The 27065-nt window shown below is 38.0% G+C and overlaps 2 protein-coding genes and 1 long non-coding RNA gene across 4 annotated transcripts in view; 2 read left to right on the forward strand and 1 right to left on the reverse strand.

Annotated features, from left to right (window-relative positions):
- Positions 1-27065, forward strand: part of LOC134799485 (uncharacterized) — a 386600-nt gene that overhangs the window by 132159 nt on the left and 227376 nt on the right. The window lies entirely within an intron of this gene.
- LOC134799453 (RNA helicase aquarius) overlaps positions 1-27065 on the forward strand; it is a 93341-nt gene that overhangs the window by 39698 nt on the left and 26578 nt on the right. The window contains exons 7-17 of one of the 2 annotated variants that reach the window (XM_063771851.1): positions 9375-9488; positions 11088-11191; positions 11680-11791; positions 15003-15216; positions 16831-16879; positions 17742-17977; positions 19545-19762; positions 21057-21226; positions 23143-23274; positions 25208-25345; positions 26735-26826. In XM_063771851.1, coding sequence (XP_063627921.1) covers positions 9375-9488; positions 11088-11191; positions 11680-11791; positions 15003-15216; positions 16831-16879; positions 17742-17977; positions 19545-19762; positions 21057-21226; positions 23143-23274; positions 25208-25345; positions 26735-26826 — 1579 coding nt within the window. Of the gene's footprint in view, positions 1-9374; positions 9489-11087; positions 11192-11679; positions 11792-15002; positions 15217-16830; positions 16880-17741; positions 17978-19544; positions 19763-19944; positions 20163-21056; positions 21227-23142; positions 23275-25207; positions 25346-26734; positions 26827-27065 lie in introns of both variants that reach the window. The other variant, XM_063771850.1, reaches the window with a different exon arrangement.
- On the reverse strand, positions 734-7174 carry LOC134799446 (G-protein coupled receptor Mth2-like). The gene is made up of 9 exons (XM_063771843.1): positions 7026-7174; positions 5146-5525; positions 4434-4610; positions 3501-3616; positions 3280-3358; positions 2940-3100; positions 2530-2668; positions 1620-1709; positions 734-1177 (listed from the first exon to the last, which is right to left on the reverse strand). Exons 2-9 carry the CDS (start codon positions 5451-5453, stop codon positions 970-972), a joined length of 1278 nt encoding a protein of 425 aa, XP_063627913.1. The 5' UTR covers positions 5454-5525; positions 7026-7174; the 3' UTR covers positions 734-969.

Here is a 27065-nt window from a genome sequence, read left to right on the forward strand (position 1 = left end):
ACTGGGCGGTCGGGCGACTGAGATCAGTTAGATATCATTTTGAGGGCACAATGTAAGTTTAGATTGGTTTCTTGGCCTAAAAACCCCGGAGAACCTTGATTGACCTAAAATTAAATTAGATTGAATACCTCGATTGAAATCGTTTTAATACCTTCATTTGGCTCTAAATGCGTGTTTAGTTTGCTTTTTGACAAAATCGAACATGTAACATGTACTGACTCAACTCACTGCATAGAGATATTTATCTTTTGACCTAGTGATGACCATTCCTATGGTCCTAAATATTCTAAAATATTCAATACTTATCCAGACACACTTAAATACCAAAGCTGCAAAATCCTCTAAATACTGAAGACCGGAACTAAAAACGTCGCAAAATTATTGTAACCACTTGTTGGGACCCAAAGGTGTTCTTGTGATCTCCTGCACTAATATAATACTAATATGTAGTACTTTAAGGTTTCACTTAAAAAGCCGTGTAGCCCGTGTATTGAGCCAATTTTTTGTCAAATGGTTGCTACGCATCATTGTATTAATATAGTAGAACCCTGATTTAAACTTTCACGATTATTGAACATTATCAAACTACACAACGAGACTTAATCGCGTATTTAAGTTTTAAGATTTACCTCCGACGTTTCGAGGACGGCGTTGTCCCCGTGGTCTCGGAGAAGACTGAAACGTCGTCGTCGTCGTCGTCGTCCTCGAAACGTCGGAGGTAAATCTTAAAACTTAAATACGCGATTAAGTCCCGTTGTGTAGTTTGATAATAGTAGAACCCTTTCGTAATCCTAAAATAGCATGTGTTTGGTTAGATAAGAAACCGGCGTATTTCGTGACACACATCGAGTATGACATAGAGATATTTCCGCGGTAGGGACGAATAATGCATTCAGATTCCGCTTCGTTCCTATGTCTTACTTTAAAATGCATTTGTTTCAAATGTAGGTATATAATATCGACACGGTATCATTTTTCCTCCATGGGCACGACCATGGTGTGCGTGACCATATCATTTTCTTCGTCGTCCGCCAATGCCAAGTATTTCTCAGCCCATTCATTCAGACAGCACAGTGCTCTTCTCTTGTGCAGTGCCTTGATCACCCGCCTTCTAAACACCACCAGAATCACGAAGATTATCAGCCCTTGGAGACAGTTGATTATGTCCAGAATCACCCTGAAAACAGAAGTTTTTCTATAGCTTACACGTGATTGTATATTTTAGGCGTTTTAAAAATAACTGATGGCATAAGCGTCAATGTCAGGCTAATCTCTAAATATTTTATCGTTTTAGTTATAGTACAATCCGGAAAGAGACATGAGTGAAATAAAATGAAGTGGTAAAATAATTGATACAAAACCTTCTCGATTTTCCGTGAAACAAATTATACCACTAGCTTAAGTAGCTTCCGCAAGACGCGACCTGAGCCCTCCTACACATATACCCAAACTCGACTAGACAACTCCATTGCGCATCGTGTGACCGCATCTTCAAGACAAAGTTTGGTTTTGCGAGCCACTTAGGGCATTTCATAATCCGGATAAGAATTGTTGATGGAGTCGCCATTGCCGGATACGGCAAGGAGGGAAGAGAGAGAGAAGTAGCTTAATGAACAAACCCAACAATGTGAACTGGTGTCAATGAGGTGACCATCTCGAATATCCACGGCAAACCCATGATTACAAACAGCCGTAACATCATTGTGAACCTGAAATTATAATTTATGTTTCTTAGTCATGGTTTACTGTAATACAATTTTAACATGAGCCTAAAGCTGTGCTCTCTGGTTGCGCGGTGGTTTTAAGCACTAATGGTTGGCGCTAGAGAGATGATAAATGTTTGATATATACCGGGTGTGGCCTGTAACATGAGCAAAAAATTAAACTGTAGGCTGTACTCCTCATACTGACCAACATTTGTTCAGCGACTTTTAAAAATAACTTGGGGTTTGATTTTTAATACACTTTAAAGTTTATTCTAAGACGCAATGTATTGCGAATTTTGTTATGTTTAAGGCGTGACAAGCAACGTCAATCACAATGATATGGCGTGGCAATGGCGTCCATTGAAAATAATATTTATTTTGTATGAAAAATAGGGAGTCTATTTATTTATTCTATATATTCTATCTATCTAGTCTAGTCTAGTCTATACTTCATAATTTTTAAAAGTTGTAGAACAAAAGTGTCACCGTTTGAGGAGTACAATCTATGTTTTAATTATTTGCTCGTGTTACAGGCCACACCGTGTATATGTTAACAAAATCCATCTTTCAGGAACTTAAAATTGAAGTTCAAGCGTGAACTGCAATCCGGCGCTTCTAACGCGGATGACTGGTTATCGAACCATCAAAGACCCGGATGTTTTAACCATCATGCAGCGCATTTTACGTTTTTAGACAAATTTTAGGTTTGTTCTACGATTAAACGCTGTATGTACACAGCGTCCAGCGTTGCTGTATGGTGGCACGACTGAAGAACAAGGCATAAAAAATAATTACAAAATTACATGTGTAATTGAATACTCACTTGTATCGCAAGGCCTTTAAGTGTGTCGAAGAGAATGTGTGCTTCCACAAGAAAATTGAAGCATACACAAATATGGCCACATTCGCCGCTATCAGAATCGCCATAACACTGTACATGTAAATCCATATGCGTCGCAGATCTGCCAAAAGATAAATTTGTATGATTTACAAATTTTTGAGTACCTTATGGTATGCCCCTAAGGGACACTTACTCGTCGACTAACTCGTCGTTAACCGATTATACAGGATTAAACTGTACTGTATAACTCCGGGTTATACGGTTAACTCCGAGTTAGTTGGCTAACCCTAATAGAACGCGCAAGTGGCCCTAAGTGAAAGTTGAAAATTTACGCCACGTTGTGATTGTCTTGCTCCATTAAAGTTCAAAGAGTGATGACCAGCGAAACATACCATGAAACCAACAATGAGTGTGGCCTATCCCCGGTTTCTCGTGGCGACCCGGTGTGTAGTTAACAATGAGCAATATAATTGTAAAGAGGGCGGGAACCCCCCACCCGTACAGGGCGTACCATAAGAACTCCTTCCAACCGTAACTGCAAATTGTTGAACGCCTTAAACAAGAAAAATTGTGATATTAGTGATAGCTGACAAATGTATTGAACATCGTGTCTTTTTTTAAATTTGTCTTTGAAATCTGGCTTTTGGCCAGCAAAATATTTAAGATCACAGATCAGAAGTTTACATTCTTTGTACTCAATTGATTTTTAGCCTTTATTATTTTAAAACTTACTTGATGTTATGTAAAATTTGTACAGCTATCGCGTTCATCCAGAAAAAACTTGATATTATGAAGTAATATGCAAAAAATCCTGAAAAATAAGGAATTCAAATTATGAATAGAAATATAAATAGCACAAAAAGAGTGTCATATTATGTTGTTTTGGTCAATTCCCATTTTAAGAGGGTATTTTTGGCCGACTAAGTAACTGATGCATTATTTTATTTGTTTACCTCTGATTGCACACCACGTCATATTCTCGTAGGCCATCACCTTAAGTATACACATTAGTATATTGGCAATAGCGAGACTGATGCATAAGCTGACTATGCTTTTTCCCTGCAGGTCTCTGAAACGCATTTAATCATACTGTTATTTAAATCTCACTAGTAAATTATTAAACTAGATATATAAACTTTTTCTACATGTTAAACTCTTCTTCTTGCTTAACTTACAAAAACACGATTATTTCTTACTATCAAATGGGCGTTTTCTAAAATAAATATTGAAAATCTGATTCTTTCAAATCTGGACGATCAAGGGCTCATTCTACTCAGAATCGACAGCATTCTCCATCCCACCATTAATAAAAGATGTCCCAAAATGTCCATTCCATTACGTCACGTATTAGTATGAAAAAAATATCACTTGTATGTGCGTGACGTAGTGGAACGTACAATTTTCATACAAATTTTTGGGACATTTTATTTTATCATCAGAATTGAATATGCTAGTGATTCTGAGTTGAAAGAACCCAAAAACACCAGGATCTGTGAGAATCAGGTTTTCGATATTTATTTTAGAAAACGCCCAAATACAAATTAGATTAAAGGGCCATGAATGACCTCTTTCGAGTATTTGTATCATAAAATAAACATTCATTGCATTTTCAGAGTTTTCTCTCTTCGTCATATATTGATTCCCTTTCATACTGTCCTGTTCTTTGATATTCATTGGAACTTGTTTAAGCGTCTAATATGCAAATTTATTTACCCTCTTCCGATCTAAGGTCTTGGGTAACTGAATTTATGCACAAGTCTTTAAAAATGAACCAGTAGTGAACTGAAGAGTGTCGTTTCAAAAGGGCTTAATTCTCTATGAAATCCAAACCCATACAAAAGTAAGCCCTTTTGAAAAGACACTCCTCAACTGTTTTCCTTGCGTACCTAAGTTCTGGAAGAGCCAAGTAGACTAGAGCAGTAAGTACAAGGAAGACACTGGACACTGCCATGAAGTATCCCAGCAGGTCTTGACTGATGACCTCTTCTTCTTCCGCGTCTAAGCAGATCAGGACCACTGACGGTATCAATGTCCCGTTGTCCGTCTGCTGTCCTAGGCAGAAACTGGAAGAGTAAACGATTACAGTTAGAAGTGTGACCCTTCTGGTGGCATACATCATTTTAAATGGGCCGCTGCGGTTTTAATACGCAAAGGGTTATATCCCACTGGTGTGCTTAGTAAAAGTGACTCCAATTGAGGTGGAATAATGTAAATACCCTAATAAAAGTCTGAGCATTGATATTATAACTACAAAATTACGGCATATCTTAATATAATTTAAGTTTTTCTCTTACGTTAGATGCGTTTGAGTCGTTGTTGACGCAAGAATCGATGAAGATCAACCACTTTTAGAAAACTTTTGTCATCAGTAAGGTAACATTACCTTTTGTCTATCAGTACGGAAAATCGGTACTTTGTTTACATTAATGCATTGCCACGGCCGCGACGCGATGTTGGTTGTTTTTGGTCCAATGACCGTAATTTCGTATTTTTAGCAATTACGTGGAAAATGGGCATTTTAAGTTAATAGGCAGACGCATTCTACATACTGTGTATTTCTTTTTTTAATTCTATCACATGCTTATTACCTATACTTACTCGCCTTTTTCAACAGAAGTTAATTCAGCCAGCTCATCCTCCATAATTATCAGTCTACCTCCATCCCCCAGCTTAACCGGGAAGTGTGAGTTGTTTGTCAATATCGCAGTCATGTTGTCAAAGCACGCGAGAGTGATCTTCGTCGTGGCATTCATCTTGGTGTCTAAGCATTGGTTGAGGCCATCGTCGTCCACCCAGATTTCTTCATCTCCGGAGCAACAGTAGCTGGAACTCTTATTCATCCCCAACGTCGCACTGACGACCGTCAAGAGAATGAAGCATAATTTTCGATTGTTATGATTCGACATTTTTGAAATCTTTATTTGTGAAATATTTTAGGCGCTGCGCTTATAACTCTCTTGTGATATTGGCAGGGGAATCTGTAATGAAGAAATAAACCATGTTATGAATCCGTGCATGGGACAGAAATGTAACGAAGTCACCAGTCAGTCAGGAATGTCATGATCCAGTAACAATAATATTTGCAATTGTGAATAAAACTACAAGGATGAAGGACGCAATGATATTTCTTTTTTCATAAGATTAAGATATACAATCATTACTTGTAGAAAAAACATCAGAGATGCAAGTTCAAACCGGCTTTTTTTTGGTGTTGCCATAAAATTTCGTAAAAAACTAAATTGTGGTTTTACTCTTATAATTTTTCTTTCGTTAATAAAAAAGTAATTGATCTGCATGTCTCCATTTTTTAGTTATACTTCTAAAAGTGTCCTAAAGGAGCTGTCGTAAAAAATAGTAGATTGAACAAGGGCATAAAGTGACTCATTTTTACCCGAGGCAATTTTTTGGTCTGAGCGAAGCGAAGACCAAAATAGTAGACGAGGGTAAAAATGGACATTTATGCCCTTGTTGTACACTCTGCTTTACACTTCGATTGCGAGGAAAATAAAATTATATTTTTCACGGCAATTTACACCACGAAATTGTCGTAAAGCGAAAGAACATAATACATAACCAATTCCCGCCAACTAACTTTTGAATTTTTTTGTTTTTTTATTTTCAACATGTGATCAGAGTTTCAGACGCTTGGTTTTCTGCCAAGTCAAACATTTCGGAGAATTTTTGAACGATATCGACTCCTATTTTATGTGATTTACTAAATTTAATGACAGAAAATACGGATTTCTAATAAATTGTAGCAAAAATAAAATAATATAACAAGTTTTGTCATCTACACAATTTTATTGCTCAGTAAAATTGTGCAATATGTTTTAACTGTTTGGCTGTTGAGACCGATTACCTTAGTCTTAGAAGAAAATATTACTTTTATGCTCTAGACTCTCTAGAGCATAAAATGCGATTTTATGTCGTCAACGCACGACATAAAGGTGCACTTTTTGAGCATGAGAAGTGAAAAAACCATTTTCAGATCTAGGACCTCAGCATTTTTAACTAGTAAAGTAGTACCTACACTGATATACATTTTCACTTTTTTTTCACGAGTAAAGTAGTAATTGCAGACAGAGAGAGCTATTGAGGTAGCAGGTCGATAACATTTAAAAAGTAAACATTTTGCTGCTTGATGTGATGTGCTTTTTCAATTTTAATTGGGCTGACAGCTCTCAGTCTGTTCAATACTGCAGTCCAGTCCAAAAATATTTATTTGTACTTATGTAACTTATTATTAAATATTTTAATAATTTGTTTTATATCTTGACCAAAACATATACAAAACTGCTGATAGTCCTAAATTAGTCTTAATTTTTTTTATTGATATTTTTATATTTACTTAATCACACGGCAAATTGTTACTGTCTTACTTACTGCAAAATGCAAAGCAAACTTATTGGGTTAAGTATACATGACGTGTATTTGGGGAGGCCTCTACTAGTAACATTTTTAAAGAAATTATAACATACCTACGAAGTATAATATATCCTTTTAAAATCACTCCAGTAGCACTGTATCATAATCGTATAAAAATATACAACAGATTTTTATGCCTATTTTATTTTTTCTTTGCCGCGTATTTTTAACGAAGCGGAGCGATACACTCGCGCGTGGCCGAATACTGTAGGTACTGTACTAAGCTGGCAACGGCACATTCGTGTGTTATCACGATTATAGATTGCAATTTTCCAGTAAGTACCTAGGTACTTACCTAGGTACCTAATACCTAGGTATAAGGTATAGGAGCTTTAGTTCGTAACACTGAAATAAGTTTTGCATAACAGTACGAATGTTTTGCTACAAATTACACAAAAATTGAGAGTTGCAAACTATTTGCTGCCCTGTTACTATATCGATTTTGGAACTTAAAAGCTTTTATTTATATCTTTATTACTTAAGTTCAGTTATTTTTTGAACTACTCAATTAGTAAGGAAACTTTGTTTTCAGTGAATTCTAAATAGAAATACATACAATTTCCCAGTTTCTAAAAAATGTGGCATGTGGCACGGGTAAAGTTTTTCATAATGGTTCGGGCAACCGTCGTGTGTAGGTAGTAACATATGTTAACCGCGTGTATGTGAATAGTAAATATAGTAATACATACACTTACAGTTCCTACTTGTGTCAAGTATTGTTCCCCCCTTCCCTCCTTCATTGTGCAAAATATGATTGGAAGTAGATATAAATAATTGGCTAAGCACGAAGTCAAGACTACGGTGTTCAGAGCACCGTTCCCTTTCTCTATACGCCTTACTAACTCTATGTGCTCTATTGTGAAAAAAAAAACACAACGACAGTGAAAAACGGAATTCTTAATTTGAATTTTTTCAGATAAACTGCAATCATAAATATGATTCTTACTGAGCACATTGAGATGGTCAATTGGTTGGAAAGCCCGTTCGAAATTTAAACTTATTTGCAATATAATAAGGTTGTAGGTATTTTGTAGATCTCTCTCATACTTATAGTAGACTATTCAGAAAAAAATTAATATCCCACAAAAATAAGCAAGCAGAATTAAACTTTGTATCAAAGACATAAGTCATAAATTTCAATGCCAAAGTTTTAACTAAGGATCTTTCTCGCTAAAACTACTTCCTAATATGAAATTTTAATGACCAGTGTAAGCATCAGTTAGCTAGCCCTAAGCAACCAAAGATCAGGCTGCAGTTGAAAAACGAATAAAGATAAAGTTAAGCTGATAATTTTCCCGCCGTCTCCATGCTTCTTTAAGTTGGGTATTGACTGGTCAGCTGCCTGTTAGCTATAGTTTTCGCGAAAATCGCCAGGACAGAGGTGAAAATTTTTTTATGAAAACTTGCAACATTAAATGCATTTTTTATCGAAACTATTGCACTCTAAAATGAAGTCAAAATCAGTCCATCGACTCAATTTTTTGCAAGCTTTCTAATGGTACCCCACACGATTCTTACAATTAAAAAAAAATTCAGGCTACCCCTCTCAACCCCCTAAATTTCCCCCTAAAATCAGAAATAAGCAGTTTTGACTTATTCACAGTGTTAGTGATGGTACTTGCCATAACTATTCCAAATTTTAGGTACCTACATCAAACGGTCTTTGAGAAAAACGCATTTAACCGATTTGCACGACCGAAGTGATCCCATAAGAGCACCGTGAACAATGTTTTGTACGGTGCTCTAAAAATAGGTCATCGTTATTTCAAAAATTTCAAATTACAAAATTATTTATTTCATGTTATTTACACACATAGATATACAAAGAATAAACGTACAAGAATTACACATAAACATAACATATAGGTACACATTAAAAATTATCAAATAGATATAATACAGTGGTAGCCAAACTATCATCATCATCATCTCAGCCATAAGACGTCCACTGCTGAACATAGGCCTCCCCCTTGGACCTCCATACGTGCCGGTTGGAAGCGACCCGCATCCAGCGTCTTCCGGCGACCTTAACAAGATCGTCTGTCCATCTTGTGGGTGGACGTTCTACGCTGCGCTTGCTAGTCCGTGGTCTCCACTCGAGCACTTTTCGACCCCATCGGCCATCTTCTCTGCGTGCAATGTGGCCTGCCCATTGCCACTTCAGCTTGCTAATCCGGTGGGCTATGTCGGTGACTTTAGTTCGTCTACGGATCTCCTCATTTCTGATTCGATCACGTAGAGAAACTCCGAGCATAGCCCTCTCCATAGCTCGTTGAGCGACTTTGAGTTTTGAGATGAGGCCGATAGTGAAAGACCACGTTTCGGAGCCGTAAGTCATCACCAGCCAAACTATAATAAATAATTATTAATACCTATATTGAATAATTTATTTTTTGTTTCAGTTGCTGCAAATGCTCAAGTTTTACACTCGTTTTGAAATCAGCGATGAAACAGGAGACCCTCTAACGGACCGAGACATGACTCTGCTCCACTACTCAAGAATAACCTCACTACAGGTAAAACACACAACACTTTCATGAACTTTCACTCTTTACCGTTATCTTGGCAGTATAGTTTTAGCAGAAAGTAGGTAAGGCGTTCCATTTACAGTATCGCTGCATGCGAATAATGCTCTTATCAACAAAACAACCTGAACAAATATTTGCTATCGCAAAACGCAAAGAATGAAAAAATACGATGGCCGCAGGCCGCTACGCCTTTGTATTTCTTTCCAATAGCTCGTGACTTCGCCAATTTTGTGTCACGGCCGTGTTAATCCAACCCGCATGTCTACTTTGTGTCTTAATACTCTTCTTTTAGATTATCAAACTATCAAAACAATTTTTTTGACAAAAGTGTCTAATTTCATTATCACTTTACGATTATAGCTCGAGTTGTCATCAAAACAAATAGAATTATGCCATGTGGCAAATTCGGCAATGCCAAAGCCAAGGCCATGGATGAAATTCCAATAGCTTACAGAAAATGAGCGAGCAAATCGTTTTGTTTCATAATTTGTTCGCTCGCGCTCATGCTCGCAAGTCGCAACTTAATCGAATACAAGTAGTCGCACTACCATACCAAATAGCGCCTGAAGTTATAATGACATCCCTTTCAGTCCTTTGGTCTGAACAGAGATGAAAGAGCGGGAGCGGCACTCGAACTCGAAATACCCGATTTGATATTTCACGCAGTGCATCTCGCTCACACTAACTAAAATTGGAACCAAATGCACTGAGAGTACGAAATGTCGTTCCACTTTGCACCGTTTTGATTTTTCCAAGAAAAGTCTGGGCACCACCAAGTAAGGTATGGTAAAAGTATGTAGGTCAAGTTAATAATTTCCCTATGTGTTTCTTTTCTTAAAACCTTTTAAAATTTTAAAATGATATAAATATATATATGTAATGTATATAACAAGGATATTTCTGCTTGGTAGGACTCTTGTAAACTTAACATTGAGTAACTACAATTTTGATTCTTCTTCCTAAGAGATTTACTGGTTCCGCATAATACCATTAACCTTGGCGTAAAAATGTCCAATGTCTGTTTAAGGCAACCAGATTTTCCTTTTTAGTTACAACTCGCAACGTCAACAACCTAGTTTAGTTTAGTTTAGTTTAGTAGTTAGTAGTACGCCTCCTAATTCCCTCCTAATTTCCTCCTAACTAAATTTAAAATAAAATCGGAAACATGCCGTCAAATGATTTTTCCTTCTTTCTCCCACTTTTATGGTCCGAATTGCAATTTGATTTTATAGGAACGGTTAGAGCTACGACAATACTCTAAAATAAAAACTATTGACTCGATTTTAATTTTTAAATTTAAATTCCTTTTCTCTCGACTCGATTTTAAATTTTAAATTTAAATTCCTTAACTGAGAATTATCGTATGTTACCCTAAGCAATAACTCCGTTGCTTATTGAACTTGCAGTATCCCTCTGGATATGGACTAACACACACCATACCATGACATGATCATGCATGTACCTATAAATTAAAATTTTCCTGTAATACAGGCTGTCAGTTAGTTGTTACGTTGTGTGTTGTGTAGTGTGTTGTTGTGTGTTGTGTAGTCGTTATTTTGATGAAATTATGTAATAATGTTGTTGCAGAAGGCAGCATTTGCAAAATTCCCCGACTTGCGATTATTCGCACTCGCCAATGTTGCCAGCGTAGACACTCGAGACTCATTGCACAAGCACTTCGGCAGCTTAAGGTAAACAAACACAACGCTAAATTTTATCGTATCGTTCTAAGAATTATTTGGCATATTAAGTATTTTCCTAGAGCTTCAGTAGATAATACATATTTTCTTTATAAAACGAATTTGAAATAAACAACCGATCGAAATACGCTGAGCGACCCTGATTGCGTCGTTGCACAATAAGGTTGAAGTTCCTTATTGTACACGTACACGTTGCTTATTGTATAGTACACGGATACTACATTAAAAACTTTCGTTCTGAACACAATTAAATCTTATTTTGTTATACCTAAAGGTAAACAAAATTTATTAGCGATAGACCCATTAAAATTATGATTTAATATGTATACACAGACTGATGTTGATTAAGAATCTAAATGTATGTGTCCTGTAATTATTGTGTATCGAATCTTATTAATACATTTACATTCAGCCCCTGCCCCTGCCGGACATTAACAGTCACAACTGTTGAAATTGAAATTGTTTTTACTTTTGTTTAGCGACAAAGCGCTACGTGCTATAGCCACGCACCTGAACCTGGTGCCTCTGGAGGGGAAGGAGCACGAAGCTCCTCATTATCGAGTCGACAAGGAGTTCCTCAAGGAGTTGCTGGTATATTCATTTTCATTATTAAATTGCACAACGGGACTTATTCGCGTATTTAAGTTTTTAGATTTACCTCCGACGTTTCGAGGACGGCCTTGTCCCGGGGGTGTCGGAGAATTTAATAATGTTTAAACATCGTGGAAGTTTATATCAGTGATATTCATTTTCCTTTTTAATTCGAACTAAGTTAGGTAAACTGAACCATCTCGTTTGGAGTGGTGAATGGAATGAGTGAAATCACACACCCAGTCAAAAATATGAATGGAAATGTTAATGTTATTGTGCGTGTGCCGTGCAAAAGGCACCTATAATTCACACCGGTCTCAATGATTCCAAGATGATAAAATATTCGACTGTTTGGTATGGATTTAATATATATAGTAATGTGGTATTAAATATGAACACCGATGACGAATCAGTTCCAAAGGTTAATAACATGCTTGCATTTGTAAATGTCGCCGTGTATTTTATCAGATTTTGGGTTAGGGAAAGGTTTGTATATGTTATTTTCTAATAAATCTCTGCTATGTACAGTCAGCTAAACGATTAGTTTAGCACCCCTGTATGCAGAGGTGCTAAGCTAATAGTTGTGCTGACTATACCTGTCCACTTGTTTCGTACATAAATAATAAATTCATATTTTGATTAGATGCTTACTGGCATTTTGATTTTTTTAACTCGCGCAAATTTTGCAATTTTAAAGCACAACGACGACACTCTTTTATGTACTATTTTTTTAAGTAGGTACTCACCTGCTGCCCTATAAATAATTGCATTCTTTTTCACTTTCTCTATTAATAAAATTAAGTTGCAACTAAAAAAACGCAAATAATTAGACAAAAAAGCGCACGCTCAGGTAAATACGTCGATACCTATAGGTAGATAATCTAAGACTGGCTAAAACAGGTAACTCAAGGTTGAAATTGATAAGTTTACGATAATTTATCATTTTAATGTTATTATGTCACTGTCTTATTTAGGTACCTGTTCAGTGACCGTGACCTTGAATTGTGATATTTTATCTGTACACGACTTCTTCTTTTTTTTAAATTATAACTTCAGCCCAGTGGGGCAATTTCGCCAATATCAAGGTCGTAGAAGCAAGGTAATACGATTGAAATTGTACGGTTAATACAAGACAGTGTACGGTGATTTTATTCGCTCTTGTAAAGCGATAGCGGGATTTACAAGAAGCACGTGGACAACCGGCCTAGGGCTTCCATTCCGTAATGACGTAATTCCGTAATAACGTAATTCCGAATAACTATTGAACTTTAAACAATTAAAAGGAACAATCCCGTAATTACGGAATTATTAACAATAAAATAATATATACCGATATCTGCCATATTTTAGCCTAGACTTACATAAAACAACATTTTAAATTAGCGCATTACTATTTGGTGATATTACTTCTGGTGGTGGAAGAGAAGTCTACTTGAAGCATACAATTATTTATTATCTGTACCTACATCTACAACCCGCAAGTATTCAAGCCAAGAGGGCCTTTTCTTCTGCCGGTTATTTTTGCAGCAAACTAAGGAGATACTTATCGGATAAATATGTATGTAGTTGAAATTATCATCTATGCAGTCACACTTTTTAAAAATGATCTTTAATAGAAAAAACCCGACTTCACAAAACAGTTTGTGAAGCAAACAGCATCTCATAACAATAACAGTTCCATTCTTGTCTTCACGAGTACTTAGTTCCATTTCACAGAATAACACTATTTACCTAAACGTAAATACTTGGTTTTTAGGTAAAAACTAAAAAAAACCGCTCAATGTGCTAATAAGAGCTGAGGAGTTCCTTCAATTCCTAATACCATCATCAGAAATCAAGCTTGACAAAAATGTGGCTTGAATACCCAACTTGTGTTTCCTCAGCAACTCCACTTCATCAAATATTACTTTTTTAAATGTAAATGCTTGATTTGTTGATGAAAATATAAAAATTACTATAAGTGTACTTTTAAGATTTGAGGAATTCCCTCGATGCCTCCAAGATCCCAACATCAGAACCCGCGCTTGACAAAAATGTGGCTTACAAACCGAACTCGCTTAACAAACATAACGAAGAGTATAAATAGCCGAACTTGAACTATGCGTCGTTGAAGAGTTCCGTTCAGATCATAATCCGCAGTTCCACTTCATCAAATGTCGCTTTTTTTAAATGTAAATGATTGATTTGTTGATGAAAATACAAAAAATCACTATATCTATGGATCCCATCATCAGAACTGGATATTGACAAAAATGCAGCCAATCTGTATGTATTACAAACATTACAAAAAACATACAACCGAATCGAGGGCCTCTTTCTTTTGAGATCTTGAAGTCGGTTAATAAAAAAGTAGGTAAACATAGAAGATCATGGTGTGTATCATTCTTTTCTTATTAAGGATCACCAATTATTTGAAACTTTTGTTTAATTTTAAAACATTCAGTCAGTTACGGAATTACGTAATTACGTAATTAAAATGTTGAATTTCGTAACTAATTACGTAATTGACATACCCGTAATTTTGGAAGCCCTAAACCGGCCGTTGACTCCAAATTGGTGGTTAAACGCGTTTCAATATGAATTCTCCATTCACTGCTCACTACCACATTAGTTTACTGTATTGTACACGACTTGTTAATCACATTTGTTGCTGACTTGTATAGTTAGTCCTAAACGATTAGCTTAAAAAAATTCAACTACCTAACTACCTATAATATACACTATCCACTACTTATATAACTGGTTTTTCGATAAACCCTAATTGCGTCATTCATAAACGCGCTACAAACCTCAAATAACCATTAATCGTTTATCTTAATCTGTCATTTTAACTTATGTTGTTAGAAAAAAATAAAACAAATTAACTAATTAAGGCTTGTAAAGTTTCATGAACAAGGGGGTTAGTCAGTTGCGTATTTTAAACACCAACAAAAACGACTTAAAGATCAATGTGGAAAAGACCGTCATATACATTTTTCGTTGGTAAGACCGTCAGTGGGCTTACTCTCTTACTATTCTCGTCTTGTATTTGTATACGTACTTTCGCTCAAACACAGTCGGAAAGGAAGAGCTTCGCTCCTTCTGCTCTACCGACCGTCTGTAAGTGGAGTATGTGTACAAACGCAAGAGTTAGAAGCGACGAAACAGTTTATACACGGTCTCACCTGATAGACGGTCTTCTCCACATTGACCTTATCTCATTCTTCCCTAGATCTCCCGGCATGAGCGGCGTATATCCCAGTTGGAAGAACTAAACTCCATGCCATTGTATCCCACCGAGGAAGTGATCTGGGACGAGAATGTGGTTCCCACGGAGATATACAGCGGCGAGAACTGCCTCGCGCTGCCGAAGCTTAACCTGCAGTTCCTCACACTACACGACTATCTGCTGAGGAACTTCAATCTTTTCCGATTGGAGAGCACATGTAAGTTTAGTTATCCTGAAAGTTACTACCTTTAACCTTTTGACTAGAGCGGCTAGAGCCCAATATCAACCTTCGTGCATGCCAGCAAGGTTCACGATGACGCGGCGCGCACGATACGCGCAGCGTTCTAAAGGTTAAACGGCTAAGTGCGTAACGGCCTGACCACAGCGCGGTATATCGCGCCATCTTTTCGAGCGATAGCGCCATACCTTTGGCCTATACTCGTGTAGATGGCGAAACCTTTTCATATTTAACAGATTTAACACATATCATTGAAAGAATAAGGATCAAAGTCAAATGGCGTTCTAAAAGTTTTAATCGTGTGTCGAAAGATGGCAGTAAATTTACTGTGACTACAAAATTTACTTTTACAATACGCCTCTATACTAAATTCTCTTTGGCCAAGCCAAGCCTTTAATTTAAACTAAATCCATTCTGTATATAATCGGCAAGTTATAACGACACGAGCTCACGAAGGTCGATAACATCGTAAAGTATGTGAAAGCGAAGACCGGATTCATCCCGAGGGTCGCGAAGTTGGAATTTCGACACAATGCGAATTTTAATTCGTTTGTGGTGAGCGTTCCGACTTGACGTCCAGCGACCTTCACCAAGGAGGAGTTTTGGCCGAAGGGTGTCAAGTTTCGGCGGTTCCGCGGCCGGCTCCCAGACACTGCGGGGTTGCGTAATACATCGCAACCATAATGTGATTTGTAGGGTTTAGTTTTAAAATATATTTTAATAATATGTATGCTAGTTTTAGACGGAGTATATGTGTTGTAACTTCTCTACTGCTGAACAAACTGGCACGGCCTCAATATACGACATCCCGCTTAAAAGAGTAGAATGTTTTAAATACTTAGGCTCAGTAATAGATGCCAATGGCAACATTCAGAAAGACATCGAGTCTAGGATTAGAACTGGCTGGCTGAAATGGAGATCTCTTACCGGTGTACTTTGCGACTCAACAATGCCAATTAAAACCAAGGGAAGGATATACAAAACAGCTGTAAGGCCCGCTATGTTATATGGCTCGGAGTGCTGGCCCATGCGAAAAGACGATACCCAGAAGTTGCACGTAAACGAGTTAAAAATGCTCCGATGGGCCGGAGGAGTCACACGCATGGATAAAGTGAGGAACGAGTATATCCGGGGTTCCTTCAAAGTTGTTGATGTAGCCTCTAAATTGAGGGAAACAAGGCTGCGATGGTACGGGCACGTTATGCGGCGTGACGAACAACATTTGACCCGTAAAGTAATGGCCATCGAAGAGGGTAGACGAGGCAGAGGACGTCCTCCCGCCACCTGGATTAGAACCGTTGCCAACGATATGAAGACGTTGGGAATAAACCCAGAAACGACGCAAAACCGCCAACTATGGCGACAATGTATTAGGGGGGCCGACCCCGAATAGGGATAAGGCAAGGAGAGAAGAAGAAGATGTATGCTAGTTTTAAAGGATTTATGTATGGGCCACTAGTTCCCTGAAAAAAAAAAAAAACAATTAATTAATGTTTTTTTTTATTCTTCGCTATTTTTATCATTTCTTTGGCATATGATGCTAGGACGATAGCGAATTGAACATATAGATATTTAATTTAATTTTTATTTCAGATGAAATAAGACAAGACATCGAGGATGCAGTATACAGATTGGCTCCGTGGTAAGTACTAGTTATAATTATTTATGGCTTGCCTGTCTGTGGTCTGTTGTATGTCTATACGTAAATAAACTACCATTATTCACAACCTGTTTAGTTTACACAATAAATTATTGTAAACATGCGGTTTATAAATTATTTTAAGCCTTCAATTACCTATGCAGAGTTGCAGGCATGATGATAGCCTATTGTTTTACGATCGTTAATTCTAAACATAGGTATTTTAATGTACTACATTGATTTGAAAATCGTAAGGAATTTGCATATATATCGGATTAATATAAATCTAACGAGTGCCAGCATTATCTTGACGCAGATTCTATGCAAATCTTGACAGCGGCTAATGGATTAAGTGCATAGTTGCAGGTTGCAGTTGCAGACAATCATAATTAGGCGCGCATACAAATGTCACTGGGATTAAAAACTGACGGACTTTATCGGTTATCCAAACTTAACAGTTCTCCCCATCCCTCCCTTAATTTAATGGTTTATAGTTTTACCAACGTTTTCTATTTTCTGTCTTTACTATATATTATGTTCGCACTTCATGTCCGTAACGCATCAATCCTTAGGACGGACAGTTAAGAATATTTTAGAGTAACCATGGCACTTGTTTGTGCATCGTACTTAAAATAATTGTTTTTACTTGAAATTGGCAAGCACCCAGACCTTCGTGGCACAATACACCCGCATTTTGAACTTTCCATCATCGCGCTTATTCAAACGGATCTGAGATTCTCTATAAGACTTTCAGTCTTTCGGTACCTACAACCTACTATTGCTTATTCTGCGGTTTAGTTCATCAAATAACACAATAGTCCAACCACTTTATCATTGGCCATTTACACACCTGCTCTGTCAACAGGCGAGCTGAAGATGACAGCGTATTTTTCGGCGGCTGGGCCCGCATGGCGCACCCGATCCAAACATTCGCTGTCGTGGAAGTCGCCAAACCAAACATCGGTGACAAAGCGCCTTCGCGAGTGCGGGCCGACGTTACCGTGGCTCTCAGTGTGCGAAACGAAATCAAACACGAGTGGGAGAGTCTTCGGAAACATGACGTGTGCTTCCTGATCACTGTCCGACCCACGCAGGGCATAGGTGAGTCGAGCCTGGTGATTCACTAACAGTTTGTTCAATTGTAAGAATTGATGAGATAAATGGACGTAGAATGACGCACAGTGATCGGCTTTAGAGTTTAGACACATCTAGGGACCTTGACCTGTCATATACTATAACCTTTATCAACGAGACATAAAGAATATTAGGTATTTATGTAAGTATGTGAAACTGCTGTGTATATAATAAGTCCACGGCAAAGATAGTAAATTCGTCTTGTAGTGACTAGAGCTGAAAACCCATTTTCGCAGATGTTCGCAGATTGTTTAGGAGAGTATACCGGGTGTGGCCTGTAATATGAGCAAAAAATTAAACTAGACTGTACTCCTCATACTGACCAACATTTGTTCAGCGACTTTTAAAAATAACTAGTGGTTTGTTTTTTATTACACTTAAAAGTTTATACTAAGACGCAGTGTATTGCGAATTTTGTTATGTGTAAGGCGTGACAAGCAACGTCAATCACACTGATATCGCGTGGCGTGGTTGAAGATAATATTTATTTTGTATGAAAAATAGCGAGTCTAAATACTTCATAATTTTTAAAAGTTGTTGAACCAAAGTGTCACCTTTTGAGGAGTACAATCTATGTTTTAATTATTTGCTCGTATTACAGGCCACACCCGGTATAACTTAGGGTGGTATTCCACCTGTCCAATTTCTTTGTTCAATGTGTATTTTGTCTCAAATAGCTTAATGAGAGAGTGAGACGCAATGACATTGGACCAAGATATTTTACATATGGAATTGGTATTCCACCTATTGTAAGTAAGGGTGGTCCCTTACTTGCATAAACAAGATAGCAAGGTTCAATACCAATAAATGTAAATGTTAACAAGATCAATTCAATGATCCATGAAAAGATGATTTATCTTAGCATATGATTCACTATGCAAAAGTCCTATTTAATTAACCTAACAGGTCTATAATTAATAGCCATCGAAGTAACCTCGTGATATGACACATGAACAACAATAGATAATAAACGATAAATACAGTTTTCAACTGACCGCGTTTAATCTCTAATATTACCTTATGTTGTGTTATTGTAATAGTTCTTAGGGCACTTGCACAAGAAGTTTCGTGATTCTAAGATTTTAACGTGTAATCGGCGTCCTAGGTACACCTACCCAAATAGGGGGTATTATACTGCAATGTTCTGCCGCCAGACTGCAGCACTAAGCTAGCTAGTAATCCATAGAGTAACTTATACGAGTACATACTGTGCCTTAAACTGTTTTTTGACAAGTTTTCACAGATAATAAATATGACATTGATGCATCAAGGCGGTCTGTTCTGCCTCTTTATCGCTCGAATATGCAAGAGTGATACAGAGGATAGATAACGAAATTTCGATTTTCTTGTTTCGCGGTAGACCCCCAGAATGTGATGGATACTGGTAGCGGCGCCCCCTACGCAGAGTTTTGCGTAATATTCCCTATTAAGTTATGACTCTGTGTCAATTTGACAAAGTTAAATTTAAGCTGGCAAATTTTGAAACCCAGTTGTCAGGAGACTAACAGTTATTGTTATGTTTCTCTCATCCCAGGTACAAAATATGACTATCGGAAAAGCATGGTGGAACAAGCAGGGATAGTTTACGTTCGAGGGTGCGAGGTGGAGGGGATGCTGGACGCGGCAGGGCGTGTCATTGAGGAGGGGCCCGAACCTCGCCCGCAGCTTGATGGCGACTCCCGAACTTTCCGGCTGCTGCTAGATCCTAACCAGTACCGGCTCGATTTGGACCGAGCTAGTAAAGGGAAAGAGGTGAGTTCGTAGCTAGGCTGGGCGTTAACCTTCCCTGTGTTCGTAGCTGGAGGGCAACTAGCGCACGTTCCGCCTGGTATCCAACTTTAACTATAATAGTAGGTACTGGCACGACCTAGGCCACGCCAGCATGAGGAAGGAAGTCCGTATGTCTACCCTGTGCTTCAACGAGAATCTCCCAGGTACAAAATATGACTATCGGAAAAGCATGGTGGAACAAGCAGGCATAGTTTACGTTCGAGGGTGCGAGGTGGAGGGCATGCTTGACGCGGCAGGGCGTGTCATTGAGGAGGGGCCCGAACCTCGCCCGCAGCTTGATGGCGACTCCCGAACTTTCCGGCTGCTGCTAGATCCTAACCAGTACCGGCTCGATTTGGACCGAGCCAGTAAGGGGAAAGAGGTGAGTTCGTAGCTAAACAATTTGTACATTTTCGGGTACTCTTAACATTTATTGGTCAACCAACCAAATACAAAAACGCCTGGATCAGTCACTGAACGACCTGACTTTAACCTACTTTATTAGATCATGTAATGTTTTCTTTTCATCTACCCTCAACCTGGCTTAAGGAGCCATTTGAGGGTAGATTTTGTTTACTTTTATTTAAATACCTAAAGATACAGATTATAGCGCACGTTCCGTCTGATGGCCAACTTTAACTAGTACTGGCTCGACCTAGGCCGCGCCAGTAAGAGGAAGGAAGTCAGTAGGTACGAGTATGTCTAGCCTGTGCTTCAAAGAGAACCTCCCATTGCCACAGTAGGCAGTCACAGTATAATAAATAGTTGACGCAGTATTGCCTCGACTTGGAACGCGCAGAGGGGAAATACATATATCAGAGGGCCTACCGCGAACCACGTTCGTCGTGTTGCTTTTCTGTCACACTTACGTACGAATTTACAAGTGCGACAAAGAGGCAACACGTCGAACGTGGTTCGCGGTGGGCCCTCAGTCGTGTCTATGACTTAACAAGAGGCTCCCCTAGACGAGCTCAAAGCTTATCTGAAGACGATGCTATATCTTATGATTTACTAAGATACTGGACATTATAATATCTAACACGATTTAAAAACAACTTAAGTAAATGTTGATTAACTTTTTCTACACTGTACCTTGTGTGTCTTTACTGTTAAAGAGCAGAATACATAGAAGTTTTGCTGTTGTAAACTCCAATAATGTACAATTTCCGCTTGTAATTCCACAAAGTCCATTTAGTACGTGAATTATTCTTAGAATTCCTGTCTTATTGTTTACTTAGCAATGTCTTCCGCTAACGTACTGTAATAATTCACCCAGGATGTGTACGAGACGTTCAACATTGTAATGCGCCGGAAGCCGAAGGAGAATAACTTTAAAGCCGTTCTGGAGACTATTAGGGAACTGATGAACACGGAGTGCGTGGTGCCGGAGTGGCTGCATGATATCGTGCTGGGATATGGAGATCCGGGGCAAGCACATTACACAAGGTAATTGGGCTACAGCAATGACGCTATACTTGCCGCTAAGTGGCGATTCAGGTTATAATGCCCATAGTCTAATAAAACATGGTCTTCTCTTCCCAGAGTGACACAAGCCTACGTCACAATAACATTGCCACTTTGTATAGCGCTATCGCATATTATCATATAGCGCTGTCGCATGATGACGTAGGCTTGTGTCAGTCAGGTGACCTAGAAAAGACGGGAAGAGAGTACCAGGCGGAGTATATTATTATACCATGATAATGCCATATCTTTCACTCTTAGTTGGTCTTAACCAGGGATGTTGCGAATATCCGCATCCGAAACCGCGGACCTTCCGCATTATTTTCAAAATCCGCATCCGCATAAAATCGATGCGGAGCTTAATGCGGATGCGGATGTCGAACAAGTCGGTACAGGAACGTCTTAGCCGCGGCGTAAGTGTTAAATTTCGTCAATACCTATAACGAAATCGTCTTAGATCCCGAAAAGTCGGTCAAGATACTGTTTATTCAATATACCTAACGCACCTATATTCTTGCTCAAATACTTACAGTTTCGTTTTTTTAAATAAAAATTACTATAATGTAATATTTGACGTCTTTTAAGTACCTAATCTTGATATCCGCATCCGCGGATGTGAGCCTTTAAATATCCGCATCCGCATCCGCGGATGTCAAAAAATCTGTATCCGCAACATCCCTGATGGTCTTAACAAGGGTAAAGGAGATAGCATTATGAGCTCAGTCGCCAGTTGGTATTGCGTTAAGTATAATCTCGAAGACCTTCCTGCATTGACACGCCGTAGTCCCTGATGATGCCGGTCAATGCCACTGTCCGAGCGGGACAGCTATATAATTATGTGCGCGCTATATAGAGATAGGAAATGACGTGTCAATGTATGAAATTCTTCGCACTTAGCGTCCTTACTTTAATAAATATACTCAAAAGATGCTGCAAATTACGTTTTCATTTCTCATGCTCTGAAAGAGGGTCATTGTTGTTCTAAAAAATGTGCAGAAAATGAAACGTTTCTACACTAGAGCATTTTAGGTTCCAAGTACGTTTTTTCTTTTTACGGTAAGCATTAGAAATTTGGGTATAAATGGATTTGTTATACAATTTACATTCTGATATTTAACTCCCCATTCCATAAATAACGATACTTTTGCCTAAATTGTTAATTGAAAGTACCCTCAAAAAATACTATAAAAATTTATACTTAATCATGTTTTAAAAAAACACATGCATTTTACTTTCCTCGTATTCGAAATGAAAAGTAGCATGTTTAACTCGGGTGAAAGGCATCATTTCAGCCTCGGCATCATTTCTGCGTTCGAGCGCCAAACTACCTCGGCAGAAATGAGTGCCTTTCATCCCTTGGTTCACAATCTACTATTTTGGCGCATGATTTATACTTCGCGCGCTCATGTAACTATGTCAATACGAACAAGGTGCATATATATATCTGAACACGACTCAAAGCTCTTGGGTTTTTATCTGGGTATAATGACTGAACCAAATAATAATAGCTTTTTAAATTCTATACTGCTACCAAATTGAAAATTTGACAGTGCGCAAAAAATGTCTTAGTCATTTAATTTATATTTGCTTGCTTCCCACACGCCTAACACGGAATGATTGACAACTGGATTAATTGTTGTCGGTTCCAATTATTAGAGTAATCATAAAAAAGTCTGCATCAAGTTTCTTCAGGATAAAAACATCTACTGAGTCAGTTGAAATTTATTGATACAGTCAGCAGCAAAAGTTGCTAAGCGGGCGAAGTGTTCAAAATGACCTTGACACGCTCTTATTCTCTTAACAATAAAGTCGCGTCAAGATCATTTTGAACACCTGGCCCGTTTAGCAACTTCTGCTGCTGACTGTACAATAAACTGTTACTTTTTTCTTCATAATAGGATGCCCAATGAAATCCCCACGTTGGATTTCAATGACACGTTTCTGGATATGGAACACTTGCGGAACAGTTTTCCCGGCTACGAGGTCAAAGTGAAAACCGACGACCCAAGGAAACTAGTCAGACCCTTCAAGTAAGTATAACAACTTTCTTAATTAAACAGGACGTGCATTATTTTGCCTGACAAAAGAAAACAGACAAAAACTTAAAGTGCATTTGGGTAACACACAAACACACATACATACACATACACACACATACATACATAGATACATACATTGACACTTTCTCTCTCTCTCTCTCTCTCTCTCTCTCTCACACACACACACACACACACACACACACACACACACACACACACACACACACATACACACACAAACACATTCTATCTTAAGAGTCCACCATGCAAGAAAAGTAACATAAATATTTCTGATGGCCTCGGACTTTCTATTTCGGGCCCTACCGCGAACTATTACGTTCGACGTGTTGCCTCTCTGTCGCACTTGTAAATTCGTACGTAAGTGAAGCCATTTGGTCGCGTATTCTTATAGAATGTCCCAATCGTCTCAATTAAGTTATACTGGGCGCTAAAGTTTTTGTTCAACGTAAAGCGCGAACTATGAGGCTAATATGAACGAGCCTTTACAATTCGCGATAAGCAAAAATACCTACTGTAATTGGTTCAAGCGAGGACAAGGCTTTAGATTCTTAAGACTTACGTTACAAATGCTTTAGCGGTCTACCACACAAGAACATTTGGCAGTGTAATTTGAATCAATTAATTTAAAAAAAAAACATTGAGTGTGTTCTAACTTAAACATAAATTATAATAATAACTGTACTGTGTGTTCTAACTTAAACATAAATTATAAGTACTGAAATTAGTTAGCACAAATTAGGACTGTGGGGTCTGTGGGACGCTGGAGGATATAATAAAACTGTCAATATTTAAACTTACATGTAGCGAGCGCTGCACGATAACATAGCCACTGAATGACTGTTATTTCAGCTGTAGACTATATCCATCGGTGACTCAATTTCAATTACATATTTATTTATTTACCTACTTACCTATTTGTTCTGAATGTCCTGTACTTTTGCGTCAAATTCGTATTATTCCTGATTAGTGTTACACGTAGCTAAGGTATAGTCACGTTTAGTTTGTATCTCGCCGCGAGCAGTCAGTCTCCACTTTATATACTTCAATATAAATTGAAAATAATGTAAACGCGCATTCACAGTAAGAAGATATGTGTGATTGAGCACAGCTAGTAGGTACATTGTACATAGCTTGCGTTGCACGCCCTACGCATTTATTAAGAAAAATATGGTTGTCTGTAAAGTCGGTTTACGGACGATAATTTTGCGTGATAACGTCATAAGAAAACATTGATGAAAAATTGGTGGCCGTAACGTTACCATGGAGGTCTGTCCACAACGTTACCATGGAGATCTGTCCACAACGTGACACTTTTTCGTGCATGCTACCGGTGTTCATCGATTTGTAAGACGTTATCACGTCAATAAGGTTATGACATGACATGTGGACATTATAAATACCTACCATGCGAAAACTTTTTTGACATATATTAGATATATTATATGTAGAGTATAATCTGAGTCGATACGATTTTACATTTGTATAAGAAAAAAAAACATCCTACCATATACATATAGTGACTTACTTACCTTGCCGCTTCCAGGAAAAAACCTTGTTATCTTCGACATACATATCCGTCACAAAGATCAACATTTGTTGTATTTTATGATAAACGTATCAGTCAAACTTTACTAAGGACTAGTTTTTTAACAGTTATCGGAAATTGCGAAATTCCGTGAAACACGTGCAATAAAACTTAAAAAGCTTAACATAATAGAATAGTTTTTTATTCGTAAACACACAGACAGTATACATAAATAGAAAAAACATAGTGTCACGAAATGGCCCCATCTCAGCATGTTGCTGGCGACTTCCGGCGCTGATATGTTAGCGTTAGTTATAATATGTTAGCGTTAATGAACCAGCTTTATTAAAATAATGTTTAATTCTAATTATCTTTCAGAGTTACCTTTGAGAATGTTCTGCGCAAGCAAGAACTTGGAGATAATGCAATGGACGAAGACGAGGAAATTAAATCTATCATCGTGGAACCACACGTGCAGCCGAAACGGGGGCCATACTTGTACAATGAGCCGAAAAAGTTAGTAAACCATCAGCATAGAATCCGTCTATGCTCTGCATTGCGCGTTTAGTGGGCCTCGCCAAGATTACAATCGTACTTCGAAAAACACCAAAAGAAAAGAATCGGGATGATAGATGCTTCGAAAAGTCACGTATAGTTGGTCAAACTAAATTTGTCAGTAAATAAGAACAAAAAACTATACCTACTCATCCTTTTCTTTTGGGTGCTAGTACTAGTGTAAGACAAAGATAGTATGACTCTCTCTGTCTATGTTTTAAATGAGACAGTCCACATATTTAATTACACAAACGGGTCTACCGCGATATAATTTCATTATTTTTACCTTTAATTCCGACGTTTCAGCTGAGTTGCACCAGCTGTGGTCACGGAAAGACTGGCGTCCCAACAAATGTCAACGGAGATATCAATAAAACACCACTAAACTACCCGAAATTAGTTCATAAAAATGTTCGTGACAAAAAATGTTCATGTAAAAATGTTCGTGTTGGGTGTAAATGTGTTGCGTGTCGTGCCGTGGACAATAAACATTAAACTTTAACGGGTAGCTGCAATTTCTTTGTCTACCCCGAACATTTTATAAACTAATTTCGGGTAGTTTAGTGGTGTTTTATTAATATCTCCGTTGACATTTGTTGGGACGTCAGTCTTTCCGTGACCACAGCTGGTGCAACTCAGCTGAAACGTCGGAATTAAAGGTAAAAATAATGAAATTATATCGCGGTAGACCCGTTTGTGTAATTAAATATGTGTACAAAACGCGAGAGTTTAAAGTGTTATATGAGACAGTCCTTTGACAAACTATAACTATTTCCATAAATTATTTAGGTTTCGAATGGCGTTATCTATCAACGATTGTCATCTTGGCTAGGCCCCCAAATCTAGCGAATGCGTTGACTAGTCGACTCAGATTTTTTATACAGTCAGAATCTAAAACAATTTACTCATGTAGTCAAAAACATCTCATCACCGAATCTATTATCAAAGTAACACAAAGGCCACTGAGATGTTTTACAACTGTAACTGGCATGAGCTATAAAAACATCGTAAAAAGTAGACGCAACGTGCTCTTAAAATTACTACTCTAAATACCTACGCATTCTCGTCATTTTCGGTTTTTCTTCGTAACTTTCAATGAATGGCTGTTTGGTTAATAAGCCACATCCCACTCGGAAATCCGATTCTTCAATCTGTTTTAAGCACATAGGTATTAAGCTTTACGTCACTATGAATCACTAAGTACCTAACTAACATTGAAAAACCTACTCTTCTCAATATGAAAATACGTCCATCACCATTTAGGTTAAATGGAGCCTAAATGGAGATGGATGGGTACGATTAAAGTTTTTAAGAGCTTGATTGTTTTAATATGAGTTTTCGTTTTAACAGGAACAACATCTTATTCACGCCAACCCAACTGGAAGCCATACGCTCGGGAATGCAGCCCGGGCTGACGCTAGTGGTTGGCCCGCCAGGAACAGGTAGGTACCCTATTTTTAGGTTTACAGGCTAAACAAACAGAAGCACTGATTTATCTCAATCTAAATATTTTAAACAGGCTCCACGAAATGTATACATTGGTGAAGATAGTTTTTGTATACTGAGCGTTCGTTTCTTCTGTATTGGATTATTCGTGGCTTTCCATTAGAAAAGATCCTTATGCACATGAACATAAGGACCCTTTTCTAATGGAATGCCACATTTGGATTGGTAACAAAGT

Source organism: Cydia splendana, chromosome 18, assembly GCF_910591565.1.
Source record: "Cydia splendana chromosome 18, ilCydSple1.2, whole genome shotgun sequence".
NCBI lineage: Eukaryota > Metazoa > Arthropoda > Insecta > Lepidoptera > Tortricidae > Cydia > Cydia splendana.

Coding starts and splice junctions, on each gene's coding strand:
- LOC134799446 (XM_063771843.1), bottom strand. CDS start 5,453: ATGTCGAATCATAACAATCGAAAATTATGCTTCATTCTCTTGACGGTC. Junction 3,359..3,500: donor GACGTGGTGTGCAATCAGAG/GTAAACAAATAA, acceptor CTTATTTTTCAG/GATTTTTTGCATATTACTTC. Junction 2,669..2,939: donor CACTCATTGTTGGTTTCATG/GTATGTTTCGCT, acceptor ATCTTTTGGCAG/ATCTGCGACGCATATGGATT.